The 15,852-nt window shown below is 44.0% G+C and overlaps 1 protein-coding gene across 2 annotated transcripts; it reads right to left on the bottom strand.

The window, feature by feature from the left end:
- Positions 1–654: 654 nt before the first annotated feature.
- On the bottom strand, positions 655–13,454 carry SRP19 (signal recognition particle 19). Of its 2 annotated transcripts, none has more exons than XM_088477687.1 (6): positions 13,350–13,454; positions 11,078–11,141; positions 10,288–10,363; positions 8,567–8,638; positions 8,377–8,488; positions 655–1,455 (listed from the first exon to the last, which is right to left on the bottom strand). In XM_088477687.1, exons 2-6 carry the CDS (start codon positions 11,113–11,115, stop codon positions 1,325–1,327), a joined length of 429 nt encoding a protein of 142 aa, XP_088333813.1. In that variant the 5' UTR covers positions 11,116–11,141; positions 13,350–13,454; the 3' UTR covers positions 655–1,324. The 2 variants fall into 2 exon arrangements, with proteins under 2 accessions (XP_088333813.1, XP_088333814.1); XM_088477688.1 differs by having other exon boundaries at positions 13,293–13,435.
- Between the last annotated feature and the right edge of the window lie 2,398 nt (positions 13,455–15,852).

The raw sequence follows: 15,852 nt of genomic DNA, 5'->3' as shown, positions 1-15,852 counted from the left end.
GAAGTATTTTTAGCCGGAATTAACCATGTTGCAATGCAAGGGGGTGCAAATACTTTTTTTTTTTTTTTTTTTGCATGTAGCCCACAAATACTGGTCAGCTTGATTTTTACACTGCAATTTAGATACGAGTTTGGAGACACCCCTCCCTAATCTAAATCTCTGTACATCCTGTATCTGCCCAAATGCTGATTTGCCCAGGTGCAGTTACTTTGTCTTTATCTCAACTCAGACCCTTTCGCTGCATCACTTATTTTATTTATTACCAGTTATTTATATAGCGCACACATATTCCGCAGCGCTTTACAGAGAATATTCGGCCATTCACATCCGTCCCTGCCCCAGTGGAGCTTACAATCTATATTCCCTACCACATGCGCACATACACACATACACACACTAGGGGTAATTTTGTTAGGAGCCAATTAACCTACCAGTATATTTTTGGAGTGTGGGAGGAAACCGGAGTACCCGGGGGAAACCCACGCAAGCACAGGGAGAATATACAAACTCCACACAGTTAGGGCCGTAGTGGGTATCGAACCAACGACCTCAGTGCTGTGAGGCAGTAATGCTACCATTACACCGTCTGTGCTGCCCTTGTACACACATTATATTTCTATGCAGAAAGTCTGTCAAATAACGTCCCTTTAAGGCTAAATTCTATTTTTTATTTTATTTAAATAGACAAGTTAGCATTAATTTCATCCATGTACACAATCATTATGAAGCAGCACAATGTAACATCACCATTTAGTCTGATACAAAATGTTTCCTAGCACAAGGTGACATTCTGCACCATTGTCATCATGGCTCTATACCTGTCACATTTATACTCACTATTCTGACACTAAACGTGTGATCAATTTGAAAAAGAAAATGTTTAGACCTATAGGACCGGTCATAAAATAACAATTTAACAATCTAGTATGACGTGATACAGTAGTAATGGTGGTATTACCGCTAATGGAGTCTAAAAGGAATTTACATAAACATTTCCGCTTTCCGCAGTTCGTGTGAATTTGTGGTTAGAATAATCCTTTTGAAAAGTGACCATTTAAAAAATTATTTTATTTCAGCTTTCTGATTGTGTGATGTCAAACGTAAAATAGTGACAACTTGTCACAGTCTTGTTCCGCACATTGTCTGGTACAATGGAGTGACTAAACAGGGTTTTCTTCTACTCAGCATTAAATAAATTGTATCCACTGGGTGACACTAGTCTGGAGAGAATTGATGCATTTAGTTTGCGGGCTGGAAGGGTCTTTGCAGTTCAGCTGGGCTCCGTAATGCAGCTCTCTAAGCTCATCGTCATCTACAAAGTCTATCACTTCTTTTTCTTCTTGCTCTTCTTGCCACCTTCTCCTTGCTGGACAGTCTGATCACTGCCTCCGGTTTTCTGTGTACGAGTCTTAAGCTTGGGGATCTCTTCCGCTACACGAAGCATTATGGTTTTCCCTTAAACAAGAGACATAGCAATGAACAAGTGAAGGTGGCGAGTGAGAAATATTCAGCCTAAGAGAATAATGTGAAAGTGCTGTAAGGTTTGAGACAGGCAGATCTTCCTGGGGCTTTATAGTAAAGGTATGTCCACAAGTTCATGGGGGAGACGGTACTGAAATGTAAGAGTGTGAGTCTATTTTCATCACCGCCGCTATACTAACCCACATAGGACAATAGAGGTAGGAAACATGAAACACTCCAGCTGCTGTGGAACTACACATCCCAGCATAACTTGCCACAATTTTAAGCATGTCCTAACAGAAAAACTGTGGTAGGGCATGCTGTGATGTGTAGTTCCACAGAAACTGGAGTGCAACAGGTTGCCTACCCTTGGGTAAATGTCTATGACTATAATGCTTTTCACTCCACAGTTGCTACCATATGATGCAAATATCCAGCATAGAATACAAAACAGGACTATGATAATGAATTAGCATATAGCAAAGACCAGTATGCAATGCAGCCTTAAATTGACATTCATACCCACATATACTCTACGTGTCCACTGAACTTATTTCTGGTTAGCTGTTGAAACTCACCAGAGAGGCAACAGAGAGATTATATATATATATATATATATATATATATATATATATATATATATATATATATATATATATATATATATATATATACATACACACACACACAGTCAGGTACAACATAAATATTGGGACAATGACAGAGTTTTCATATTTTGACCTCTATTCACCACCACAATGGCTTTGAAAGGAAACAAACAAGATGTGCTTTAACTGCAGAATTTCAGATTTAATTTGAGGGTAATTACATCCAAATCAGGTGAACGGTGTAGGAATTACAACGGTTTCTATATGTGCCTCCCACTTTTTAAGGGGCCAAAAGTAATGGGACAAACTAAACAATCCTAAATCTAACTTTCACTTTTTAATACTTTGTTGCAAATCCTTTGCAGGCAAATACAGCCTGAAGTCTGGAACGCAGACACATCACCAGACGCGGGGTTTCATCACTGGCGATGCTCTGCCAGGCCTCTACTGCAAATGTCTTCAGTTCCTTTGTTCTTGGGGCATTTTCCCTTCAGTTCTGTCTTCATCAAGTGAAATGCATGCTCAATCGGATTCAGGGCCTGATTCAGAGCCGCTTGTAAGCGGCCGCTCGTTCGCTCCGAGCGATGTTCGCACATCTGCACATGCGTATGGGTTGTAATGCGCATGCGCCAAGTCAGTGCGGTCGGAAATCGTGTGCTCGCAAAATAGCGAATGCCTGCTAATTTGATTGACAGGATGAGGCGTTTGTGGGTGGTAACAGGGGAAGGTGCTTGAAAACGGGGAGTGGAGATCCGAACGCAGGCGTTTTAAGGGTGTCTATAATTAACAAAGCAGCGTCATCGACCACGTCACTTGGTTGTCTTTAAGCCTGAACTGCTCGCATGATTGCAGTAGGAAAATGCTACCATAAGAATAGCGAGCAGTTCATACGCCTTTCGATGTACTCGATTATCTAATAAATAGCGGAGATGACGTATGATGTGAGCAGCCAAGGGTCGTCTTTACAAAATAGCGAGCGCATGTTTCGGACGCTCGCTCAGACATAGAGGCGTCAACAGACCGCAAAGAGCGAGCGCTCAATTTAAATATCCAGCCCCTTTTTCTGAACGAGCGTCCGGCTCTGAATCAGGCCCTCAGGTCAGGGGATTGACTTGGCCATTCCACTTTTTAGCCTTAAAAATCTCTTTGGTTGCTTTTGCAGTATGCTTCAGGTCATTGTCCATCTGCACTGTGAAGCACCGTCCTATGAGTTCTGAAGCATTTGACTGAATATGAGCATAAAATATTGCCCGAAACACTTCAGAATTCATTCTGCTGCTTTTGTCAGTAGTCACATCATCAATAAATACAAGGGAACCAGTTCCATTGGCAGCCATACATGCCCACGCCATGACACTACCACCACCATGCTTCACTGATGAGGTGGTATGTTTGGATCATGAGCAGTTCCTTTCCTTCTCCATACTCTTCTCTTCCCATCACTCTGGTACAAGTTGATCTTTGTCTCATCTGTCCATAGGATGTTGTTCCAGAACTGTAATGGCTTTTTTAGATGTTGTTTGGCAAACTCTAATCTGGTCTTCCTGCTTTTGTGGCTCACCAATGGTTTACATCTTGTGGTGAACCCTCTATATTCACTCTTGTGAAGTCTTCTCTTGATTGTTGACTTTGACACATATACACCTACCTCCTGGAGAGTGTTCTTGATTTGGCCAACTGTTGTGAAGGGGTTTTTCTTCACCAGGGAATTAATTCTTTTGTCATCCACCACAGTTGTTTTCCGTGGTCTTTCGGGTCTTTTGGTGTTGCTGAGCTCTCCGGTGCGTTCTTTCTTTTTAAGAATGTTCCAAACAGTTGATTTGGCCACACCTAATGTTTTTGCTATCTCTCTGATGGGTTTAATTGATAATGAAATAACGAGGGAATAGCCCACACCTGTCCATGAAATAGCTTTTGAGTTGATAGTCCCATTACTTTTGGCCCCTTAAAAAGTGGCAGGCACATATAGAAACCGTTGTAATTCCTACACCGTTCACCTGATTTGGATGTAATTACCCTCAAATTAAATCTGAAATTCTGCAGTTAAAGCACATCTTGTTTGTTTCATTTCAAAGCCATTGTGGTGGTGAAGAGAGGCCAAAATATGAAAATTCTGTCAATGTCCCAATATTTATGCACCTGACTGTATCTATGCCTGGACCCTGAAAAACACCTGCAGCCTTTATTTGTTTACATTGTCCTCGCCTATAACCCCATTCCATTGATCCTGAAAAGGACCCCACTGTTCGCTAACATGACGGCAAACAGTGACATAACTACCAGGGATGCGGCTGCTATGGTGCCAGAGCTGCCTCTGTGACCCGCCGCTCCCCCTGCACCCAATCACGTACACAAGGTGGGCCGGTCCAGTCAGAGCCGAGGGGGGCCTGGGTGGTAGCGGTGTTGATTTGGTGCCGGCCAAGGAGAGACAGAGCAGACGGTCGCGAGGCAATCAGAGCTTTTGTATAGATATGTTTATTGAAACTTGGTGAGGTTTCTTGTGGTGAATCTATTTGTAGGCTGCTTCTGGGTGCGCCATCTGCTGGGGGTTAATCTAGTTTATATATTGGCCAGTACACATTAGATGATCTGGTGCCCGACCGCCTGATATGTTGGCCCCTGCCACATCCCGCTGCATGGGGTCATCAAACGCATTGTCAACAGAGCCGCTTGTAGCGCCGACCTGATGATGCGGCCGACAAGCCCGTGGGAGCATGCAACGCCCAACATAGTGGGTACACACTTGATGATTTGTTGTTCTGATCTGTCGGAATCTGGAAAATCATTCAAAATATCGTTAAGTGTGTACCCAGCTTGACTCTGGATTTAATATGAACTTGCGTTAGTTAAAATTTGCTCATCGTATGAGATTAAAGGATACATTTCTAGCTTTCACACAGGTTTTCTGGAGCCATCCCTGGAACCTGTGTAATGTAAGTGTGTCCCTATTTTTAGGGATTGTGTGAGTGTGTGGCCCTGACTAAGTTCAAACCTAGGCAAAAACCTAATCCTTAGCAAACTACACCACCACGGCAAATTTGGTGGAGCTAGGTCCAAAACACTGGCTGTGCATAAAGGACAAACAGACAGACAAGCTTTCTCAATTACATAGATATATATATCTTGGGAAACATGCTTGGGAGAGAGAGAGAGAGAGAGAGAGAGAGAGAGATATAGGGGAAAGAGGATTGGGTGAGGCTGTTATAATAGCTGATTGGGAGTTTGGGTTCTGTAGAGTAGTGGAGCACAGTGTAGGGCCTGATGAAGAAGGGAAGCAGCAGCAGTTCAAGAAAGATGAGCTGAGCAGCAGCATTGGATTGGAGTGGAGAGAGGCGGTAGTCAGGAAGGCCAGATAAGAGGAGGTTAAAATAATCTAGTCTAGAAGATGACCTAGTGTTCACTCTAGGTCCGTCAGCAGGCAGGGCACCGGACCTAGAGATAGGGCACTTCTGCGCCCGAAAAGGGGGCGTGTCTTTACGACTCGTCCCCTTTTCGTCATTCCTGGGGCCGTGCCCGGCACTTATGGACATGCCGGGCAGCCCCCAAGCGAAGTGGTCCCTGCGAATGAATCCATTCACCGGCGGTGACCGCTGCACCGCCGTTCTGACCACCCGCGGGACACTGCGACCCGCGGGTGGAGACTGAACCCGCAGCGGGGTGCCGCGCTGGAGGGCAGGGTGCTTTCCGACCTTCAGAAATAGGGCAGGACGCGGCGCACCGCTGAAACAGCCTAGCGGGAACACTATGACCAATGAGTGGATGAGGGTCTTTGTTGCCTCCACGGTGGTCTTGTACTGGAGAAATTTCAACTGTGAAAGAGGCAAGAATAGGAAGGGGCTTGTTTGATGGAGAGCACAGACTTGAGGATAGAACAGATGGTGCGGTTTTTGACAGATAGTAAAATGGAGGGAGGTGAGGGTTATTGGAAAGACTATGAGCTCAATCTTAGACATGTTAAATTTAAGAAAGCACTGGGACAATCCAGAAAGACACAGCAGACACACAACTGGAGACCTGAGTGAGATGAGAGAAAGGTGGTCATGGGAAGAGAGGAAGATTTGAGTTATCAGCATAGAAATGGTATTGGAGGACAAAGAAAGTAAAGGGAGAACAGAAGGGTTCAATAACAGATCATTGGAAGAAACCAACAGGTAGGGAGAGGTGGAGTCATGAGATTTGCAGGAGGGTGATCCACAGTATCAAATGTTGCAGAGATATCATGGATAGTAATAGTAAGTAGCGAGTAATGGCCCTTATACGTGGCAGCAAGAAGGTCATTACTGACTTTAGTGAGGGCAGTTTCTGTAGAGTGGAGAGGATGAAAGTCATACTGAAGTGGGTCAAACAGGGAGACAGGAAAGACAGGCAGTTGTAGACTAACCACTCAAGAGGGTATATTTATTCAAGTGCAGGCCAAAGCAACCAGAATCTAGCTATTATCTTCTAGAAGGTGCTAGATAAATAAATAGAATCTGATTGGTTGCTATGGGCAACATCTCCACTTCTACAAACCTTAACTTTAGTAAATTTACCCTGAGAAGCGTAGAGGCTTGGAAGGATATAGAGGAGTTGGTATTTAGATAAAGCGTTAGCATCAAGAGTGGGATTTTTAAGAATGGGAGAATCAGAGGGGTTGGAGCATGATGAGAGAGAAAGGATGAAGAGGTGTGCAAGATGGGAACAGGCAATGGGAGAGAAAAAGCGGAAGAGGCGGGAGGGGCTGGAAAAGGGACATAATAGACACTGGAGAGAAGGAAGTTAGGGTTGGTAGGATGGAGAGGGAAGATGGGGAGAGGCTGGAAGGGTGGGGTGGGGCAAAGGAAGCCTGTTGGGAGGTGATGTTTTGATTAAGAGTCAGTTTTAAAATAGAAGTGTGTGGCAAAGTCAAGGGTGGAGAGAGAGAAGGCAAAGGAGGGAATTGAAGGAAACGGGGTTGGAGGTCTGAGACTAGATAGGAGTTTTGAAATAAGACTTTAGAGATCAGCATTGGAAAATCTATCGCTGGATGAGTTAAATAGTGGTGGGGGAATGATACTGCACGCTTACTCAGCTTTAAGTGACCCTAGCAACAGTGGCGTCCCTCCCCGCTATTGCACCCGGTACAGGGAGGGCACACGGCCCGAACCCTGTAACAACTGGGGAGCTCCAGCGGACTACACCCAGGGACCACTCTGCGGGCAGTGCCGGCAGAAGCCAAGTGCTGCACGTAGTGTAACAGTGCAGCACCTTGCTCCTTTCACTGAGGGGGAGTCGGCACTTTGGTGTCACCCCTTGGCGGGTGACACCCGGTTGCGGCCCACGCCCCCCTTATGACGCAACTGCCTAGCAACAACACACTGTAAAGTTATCCATTTAGTGGGCTGGATCAGTACTAGGCTTATAAAACTTTCTAGGAATCAGTGGCAAAACTAAGGCAGTGCCTAATATTCCCCAAACCTGACCTATTCATGTGCTGGTTCATAGTGAATTGACAGGTTACATTCTCATGAATATTCAGTTGCCTACAAAATAGTCTTTGCTACATCAGAGCCGTATTCAATTAGCGGCAGATTCCTCTGTTGGCCGTGAAATCTCCTGTTTTTCGCCCAAAAATTCTCTCCATCTCAGACCAGGAGAAAAAAAAAAACACATTTTTGTCTAAAAATGTGGGATTTTCCTTCAAAACACTTTGGACACCCCCCTAATGATAAATTACCCCAAACATTTTTCAGAAGTTGCGTACTGTGCCGAAAAGCGGCCACACATTTTAGGTGAAAAAAAAAAAAACGTTGAAAATGGTTTTAACTTATTGTGTTTGATTTTTCAGGGGGCGTATGGATGCGTCAAGTGTTTTAAACATCGCACGCGGTCGCAGCAGGCGGTTAACGTTTTTTTAAATTGCGTTTTTACGACACAAAACTATACTTGCACACATTTTAACTTTCTCCTAATTTACGTGGAACAGTAATTTCCTGGAAAAATATAGCTTTCTATAAACTTTCTACAATTTTTTTTTTCACCGAAAATTTGCGCTTTTCACCAAAGTACGCAACTTACGAATTTTTGGGGGGTGTCCAAAGGGTTCTGAAAAAAGTCCCTACATTTTTAGGCAAAAAAAGGGATTTTGCTTTTTTTTTTTCCCTCCTGATCGGAGATGGAGAAAACTTTTCACCTGTTTCAGTCTATCTAATTATCGCTGGTGCGATAATATTGACAAAAAAAAAAATCGGCCGATATTATTGCCGCTAATTGAATCCAGCCCTAAAGGTGTGCAGGCCTGTGGCTAAGATTACAGAGAAACCTTATAACTTAACAGCAGTAGGCTTACTTGACTGAAGCTTATCCACACAGGGCGTGCCATCCTCATTCTTCAGCTGTACACGTACTCTACCCTTAAACTGTACATCCCGATTCCATTCACGTGTGTACATCTTATCTGCCTGTGGCAAGGAATCAGTTAAGCACTAGCATAGACGTGGTTCTAAGAAAAGGCAAACACCAAATATGTAATACATCACCTCGATAAGAGCATTTAATTTGTTTGCTCGACATACGTCGGCAATCTCAACACATGTTGGATTCTGTACAGCCTGAGGAATGGAAGAAAAAAAATATAAAAGGTTACAAAACGTCTAAGATAACCGATCAATATTAATATATATATATATATTTTTTTTAAGATAAAGCAATATTTTGGAGAATGCAGCTATCAATTCACTAGGGCTCACTGACATGGCTGGAGCTCAATTTCTTTGAGAACTGATAGACTGCATTACACACAACACGGCTACCTACAATGTGGTGCACTATACTCCTACAAAAGATACAGTAAGTTCAAGAAACAAGACAGCGGGGGACACTAATGAAAACCGGTAGCTGTGCAGAAAATATGGTGCTGCCCATAAAAATCTATCCTTATGCTTGTGGTACAGGACTGCCATCAGATGTTGTGGGACCAGGCACAAAAAAAAAAAGCCATGCAAGCCCACCCTCTGTTACCTAACATGGGATAGACAGACATCAGAGAACAAGCATAATGCTCACTATGCAGGAATATGGCTCCATCAGTAAGGTACCTTCCTGTATCATAAGTAGATCTCTAGGCTTATTTATTCAGCTAAGTGCAGTAATAGCAAAATAAAGTATTTAGCACATAAGTTATGTGAATTAACTTCCACCTCAGTTTCTCTCTATTACTGACTTCAGTTGTACACGTTATACAAGTTATAGATTGTAAGCTTGCGAGCAAGGCCTTCCTACCTCTATGTCTGTCTGTTAGTACCCACTTTTGTTCTATTAATGTTTCCAATTGTGAAGCAGAACGGAATATGTTGCGCTATATAAGAAACGGTTAATAAATAAATGGCAGCCATTTTTCTGGAGACCAAAAGTGCGCCGAGACCTAAGTAAATAACTCAGCCACTATGGCTTCAGGATTGGAGACACACAGATGGCACACCTAATCACCAAGTGGTGAAAGAAGGAAAAAAAAACTCTCAATAGGTTTATTTACAAAAAGTTGATTTCAATCGATTTAATTTCAAGAAAAGAATAAAAAGGGATCAACATCAATGTTGTGTGTTTCTGGGGCTAAATCACATTTGCTAACATACAATTTTTGATTTGTTTTTTTAAGTATTAGTAAATGTGCGATTTAGCCCCAGAAGCACATCTTCAATGTTGATTGATTTTTAAAGCGATTAAAATAGACCTTTAGTAAATATACCCCTCAGTGAGTGTCAAATGGTACAAAGCCGGCGCCCTTGCCATGCCACGGGGCGACTCGGTAGCACCGACCGTGTTTTGATGCAACTTTTTCCCCTTAAAATGAGTCTTATTCGCACAGCAATGCAAATAGGACACACAAGCAGCTTCTGCTGATTACAATGATATGCAGCATGCCTACATTCTGTGTGTGACTGTGGCTGTATCTGCACACAGAACATAGGCATGCTGCATATCATTGTAGTCAGCAGAACCTGCTTGTGCGTCCTACTCGCGTCGCTGTGTGAATAAAACTTATTTTAAAGGTAAAAAGTTGAACAAAAGATCACAAGTCGCACAGTGCACAGATGTATGTGGACACATCTGTACTCCCCAAATGGCAGCCCAGCGTAAATATACTACATGTATAATCCGGTTACGTTTTTGCAGTACAAGCAGCCCTCCACTTAGCACAAATAAAAATACAAATCACTGCTTATATTGTGCAAGTGTGACTTCATATATACTTATTGACCTTATCAATGGGTATCCTCCTCCCCTCTGCTATTGTCTTCTTATTGTTGATGTAAGCTGGATAAATACAGATAAATCTAAAGAAGAAGAAACAAGGCGGTAATCGTAGGAGTTTATGCAGCCCAGTACTTGTAGATTACATGGAAAATAGGTGATCTGGGCTGTTTGAGATTAGGAAAATGAACCTTATTTGTTTTGAACTGTGGTGTACATTTGGGCAAGAAAATTATTCAGCATAAGAAAGATTCCATGCACAATATGGGGCAGTGTTTCAATGCACAGATATCAGTGTCTGTATTTCTTATAGCATCTATATGTCCTTGCTCATCTAGCCTCAACATGCCATGCAGCGTAATATTTGCGTTAGGTCTAGCATCAAGCATATTTTTTTTTACCCAAAAATGTGATGCGTCTAGGACGCACCAGCAGACTGTGCTGATTAATGTGATATGTGACACGTGTATATCTGGGTGCACCTGACTAATTGGAACTTTGAGTGGAAAACAGCTGCGGCATTGTAGCACTTCGTATGCCGAATCAGAGACTCAGTCTCACACAGCTATATAAGTGTTGAATATCGAATTAATCAGCACAGTCTGCAGGTGCGTCCTAGACGCATTGCATTGGGACTTACATGCATTTTCGGCTAAAAATAAAAAAAGACAACCGAATGCTAACAGAGTCTCATGGGGGCAGGCGCGCAGAGAGTGGCTATTTGACATGACTGCAGCAAAGACACATCCTTACAAGAAAGTATATATCCTAACAAATTATTTGTCAAACTAGTTTACCTGGCTGGGTCTGTATAAAGCTTGTTCAAGTCTGCCATTGCAGGGCCGGATCAGAGCTACATTACTGTTTGGAGAAAAGTAATCAAGTTATGTAAGGTAAAGTGTTAAATAAAATATGAGACATTTCTATGTATCCTTTGTTTTAGGAGAGCAGTAAGAAAAAGACGACCCTATATGAAAGGACTTTACTTTAGAGACATGGATGTAAATGTAATAACATGCAGGCATCGGCGAGTTCCGTGCAAGACTGCCTGATGTTTTAAAGTAGTTGTCATTTAAAAGGCAATGTCATCCTGGTTTTTCCTTTTAAATGACAGCTACTTTAAAACATTGGCCAGTCCTGCACGGAACTCACCAATGCCTGCAGTCCGCAGGCTATTACATTTACCCCATGGATTGTGAGGCAGGGAAGCTGTGAATTACGATGGCAGCAGCCTGGAGGAAGGTTAGTGCAGCACAAGAGATTAATCTTGAACAGAGGCCCATTATTTACACTTTTTTTTTTTTTTTAAATGCTTTCCTCCAAAAAAAAAAATCTACAAAAACTTTTATTTAACACACGCAGTGCAATATAAATCAAGTATTATGTATGATATGACATGTTCTCTTTAATATGCATTATGTCTGGGCATCAATAGTGTTCATAAAAACATATAGGGGGTCTATTCATAATTACCACTTGTGACAATTATGTCTCGCTAACAGTTTAAAAAACTGCTTGGAGGCATTCATGCGGAGTCAGCATTTCGGAAAATATACACTTTTCCCCCTACATCCGCGGTGTTCCTAGGGATTTCCCCACTGCCGGTGTTCCCCCCCCCCAATATATAATTTCCCCGGTGTCCACTCTGTCTCCCCCATGTACTCTTCCACTCCTGCTGCTCCCCCACATTCTTTCCCTACTGCTGTCTCCTGTGCACCACATCCTTTCCCAGGTGCGGTGTCCGCTCTCACACCCCTATTCCCTTCCCTCTCACCTGTCTCCTGTGCATCCTTTCCCAGGTGCGGTGTCCGCTCTCACACACCTTGTCCCTTCCCTCTCACCTGTCTCCTGTGCATCCTTTCCCAGGTGCGGTGTCCGCTCTCACACCCCTATTCCCTTCCCTCTCACCTGTGCATCCTTTCCCAGGTGCAGTGTCCGCTCTCACACCCCTATTCCCTTCCCTCTCACCTGTGCATCCTTTCCCAGGTGCGGTGTCCACTCTCACACTCCTATTCCCTTCCCTCTCACCTGTGCATCCTTTCCCAGGTGCAGTGTCCACTCTCACACCCCTATTCCCTTCCCTCTCACCTGTGCTCCGCATCCTTTCCCAGGTGCGGTGTCCACTCTCACACCCCTATTCCCTTCCCTCTTACCTGTGCATCCTTTCCCAGGTACAGTGTCCGCTCTCACACCCCTAGTCCCTTCCCTCTCACCTGTCTCCTGTGCATCCTTTCCCAGGTACAGTGTCCGCTCTCACACTCCTATTCCCTTCCCTCTCACCTGTGCATCCTTTCCCAGGTGCAGTGTCCACTCTCACACCCCTATTCCCTTCCCTCTCACCTGTGCTCCGCATCCTTTCCCAGGTGCGGTGTCCACTGTCACAACCCTATTCCCTTCCCTCTTACCTGTGCATCCTTTCCCAGGTACAGTGTCCGCTCTCACACCCCTAGTCCCTTCCCTCTCACCTGTCTCCTGTGCATCCTTTCCCAGGTACAGTGTCCGCTCTCACACTCCTATTCCCTTCCCTCTCACCTGTCTCCTGTGCATCCTTTCCCAGGTGCAGTGTCCGCTCTCACACCCCTATTCCCTTCCCTCACACCTGTCTCCTACCGGTGAGTGGAGCAGAAGCACTGTGGGCTGCACACAAGCCTCTGCAGTGCAGACACAGCCGGCATGGTAGCAGGTATGGATCTGAATGGTGGCTGCCATGTATAGCTTGACAATGTTATTTAGATACTTTATGAACAGCCCTGACACTTTATACAGACATATGTGAAAGTGTGTAGAAGTTGAGTATTAATAGACCCCCTAGGCTTTTAAGCACCTGCCATTAGCATACACCACCATGCCACTGGGGTTACTATGCAGAATTGCCTACATAGTAATACACGAAAACATCACCAGTCGCATGTAGGGCACTATGTGGCAGCCGCAGTGTGTTACCTCTTCAGGCAGCATATTAGAATAACTCACAGGCAAACCACCAAAGGAGCCAGCGAAAGACCAACATACCAGCTGCCCACCGCGGACACAGTCTCCCCCAGCATTCCTAGTAACACCCCCACATACCTTTCCACCGACCGAAGACGATGCTGTTGCTGCTGACTGGTGTTTCCGGCCACCTTGCGCCAGGAACCGGAAATACGGAATAAACTGGACAGCCAATAGCAGAGCTCCTGCGTTCCATGCCTCTGTCTGAAGAGAGAACGAATACACGCAGTGGATTGGCTGCTGTGGTATAGGAAAGCCAATAGAAAGACAGGTTCAGGGAATGCCCGCCTGCTTCAGATCACGTGTTCGCAGGGAAGCCAATAGGAAAAACAGAAGTTCAGGGAATGCCCGACTGCATCAGATCCATAGTTACCAAGTCCGCTTATACTAAGCGGAATTGGGCTTGTTTTTTTCCCAGTTGCTTGTTTTTTTGGATGGTTGCTTGTTCCTTGCTTTTGGGCTTATTGGTTTTTTTTTTAGGTAGCATTTTTTTGGGGCTTGATAGCCAGGTCCCACTACTAAGGTGAGCAAATGTTATATAGCTCCTATTTATATTTATCCAATCCATTTATGTTTAGCTGTCTGTCTGTATGTATATCTCTCTGTATATGTAGTTATATAGATTTAGTTAACTAGAACGACTCATTTAAACGGTCAATAAAAGTTATATTTTCCCGTATGTCAGTTATTTTGTTTTGATGTGTTTGTTTAAATTACTCTTTTGTCCTGTACTTTATCACGCACAGAGGGCCTGATTCACCAGTGCACACTAGTTGTCTGGAAATCTGCGCAGGACCCATTCTGCGCATGTGCAGAACGGGTCCTGCTATATCACACAGTCACTTGTATGCATTTGCCTGATTGACAGGCAGAGGAGTTTGCAGGGCGGAGAAGGCCATGCGTTCCTGGAAACGGGGGCATGTGGCCCCTGTTTTCTGCTTTCCCGGAAACGGGGGCATGTTGCCCCCATTTTCCAGGAGTGGCAAGGCTAGGATCTGCATACATGGACGTAGACTTCCTGGCCTTGTAGGTTGACAGAACACGGCCAGCTTCAGCTACCGCAGCCTGAGCAAAGGTGCAGCCATCGCGATCGATGGTTGCAATGGTGATCCCAGACTTCAACCTCGGTCGCAGCCTGGGATCGCAGATGCAGCAAGGAGATTTCAGACACCTTCTGGTGCATTTGCATTTTAGCAAGGACGGAATTACAAAGCTGCTTGTGTGCGGCATTGAATTTCCGTCCTATGCCAAATCCGGCCCCGAGTGCCCTACGCTTTACTTCGCACAGTGGAGTCTATTCGTAGAGCAGGGAAAAGCCATGCTTTGCAAATATTTATATGTATTTTAATAAAATAAACAATAACGTTTGTGGTTTTCATTAAATTATCCCCACCCCAGTACCACCATATTACGTTGGGCTTATGTTTTGGACTTTATCGGATTGGGTTGGGCTTGTTTTTCACTCAAGAGTTGCTTGTTTCTCATTTCAGAGTTGGCAACAGTGATCAGATCACGTTAGCACTTCGCAGCCACCTGCAGATGAGTGACTGTCACTGCTTGTAGTGGTCAGTGTGGAGTGCCAGATTAGATTCTACATTTTTGTGGTGTTTCAGTTTCACCATATTTAAATTGCATGTGTCTTTAGCTATAAGAGGCAGCTGTATAGTTAGTGGTGGTGATGGGGGAAGTACCAGAACCAAGGGAAGTGTCTGTCATGTCGGCCGCAGCTGGGCATACACTGCCCGATGTGGCTGATATTTAACATACAAAATATTGCATCGAATGGGCATGCTGAACAATCAATATTTTGCCCTCACTCGCCCGCACACACACTGCAATTATCAGGGGTATCTGCTGATATTGGGGCGGATCACCCCCTAATTGTATAGTGTATGCCAAGCATAAGGTCTATTTGTTGATGCAAACACACTGAAACTTTTCAGAAAATGTCTGTAGCCATAGGGATCGATTATTTAAAATAACATCAAATAACTAAAAATGGGACTCGAGCTCGGCGCTCTATAAACAATAAAAGTACATAGGTACATAGAAATACATCCCTTCGGTTGGTGGTTGAAGGATGATACGTGTCTCATGAATGATCCTTCTTTTAACTCTTCTCAACTCAGGTATGAGGAGGTCATGGAAAAGAAAGAAAGAAACAAAAAAAAAAATATATATGTAGTACAGTTTCATTTCTAAAGGCGGGTATCCACTACCCGACAGTGAAAAGACTGAACAATATCATTATCGTTCAGTCGTTCACTACACTGCAGAGTGCCCACACTGAACGATATGTCGTTCAGTGCAGGCACAATCAATCATCTGCAAACATGCTGAACCTGATGATATCGTCAGGTTGACCAGCATGTTTGAACGATGATAGATGTCTAAAAGACCAAATTTTCAAACGATGTTCGAACGATTATCGAACAATTTTATCGTTATCGTTCAACTTTATCGTCAAGTGGATACCCCCCTTAAGAAGTATCTTTCTTCTCCCCTCTACACACCCGTGACGAATAATCAGTATACCATCACTCACACTTCTAAGTTACACCATGTATCAAGGTATCTTTAC

Source organism: Taudactylus pleione, unplaced genomic scaffold (genome assembly GCF_031769625.1).
Source record: "Taudactylus pleione unplaced genomic scaffold, aTauple2 ptg000202l, whole genome shotgun sequence".
Taxonomy (NCBI): domain Eukaryota; kingdom Metazoa; phylum Chordata; class Amphibia; order Anura; family Myobatrachidae; genus Taudactylus; species Taudactylus pleione.
This window is presented reverse-complemented; position numbering and strand designations above follow the sequence as displayed.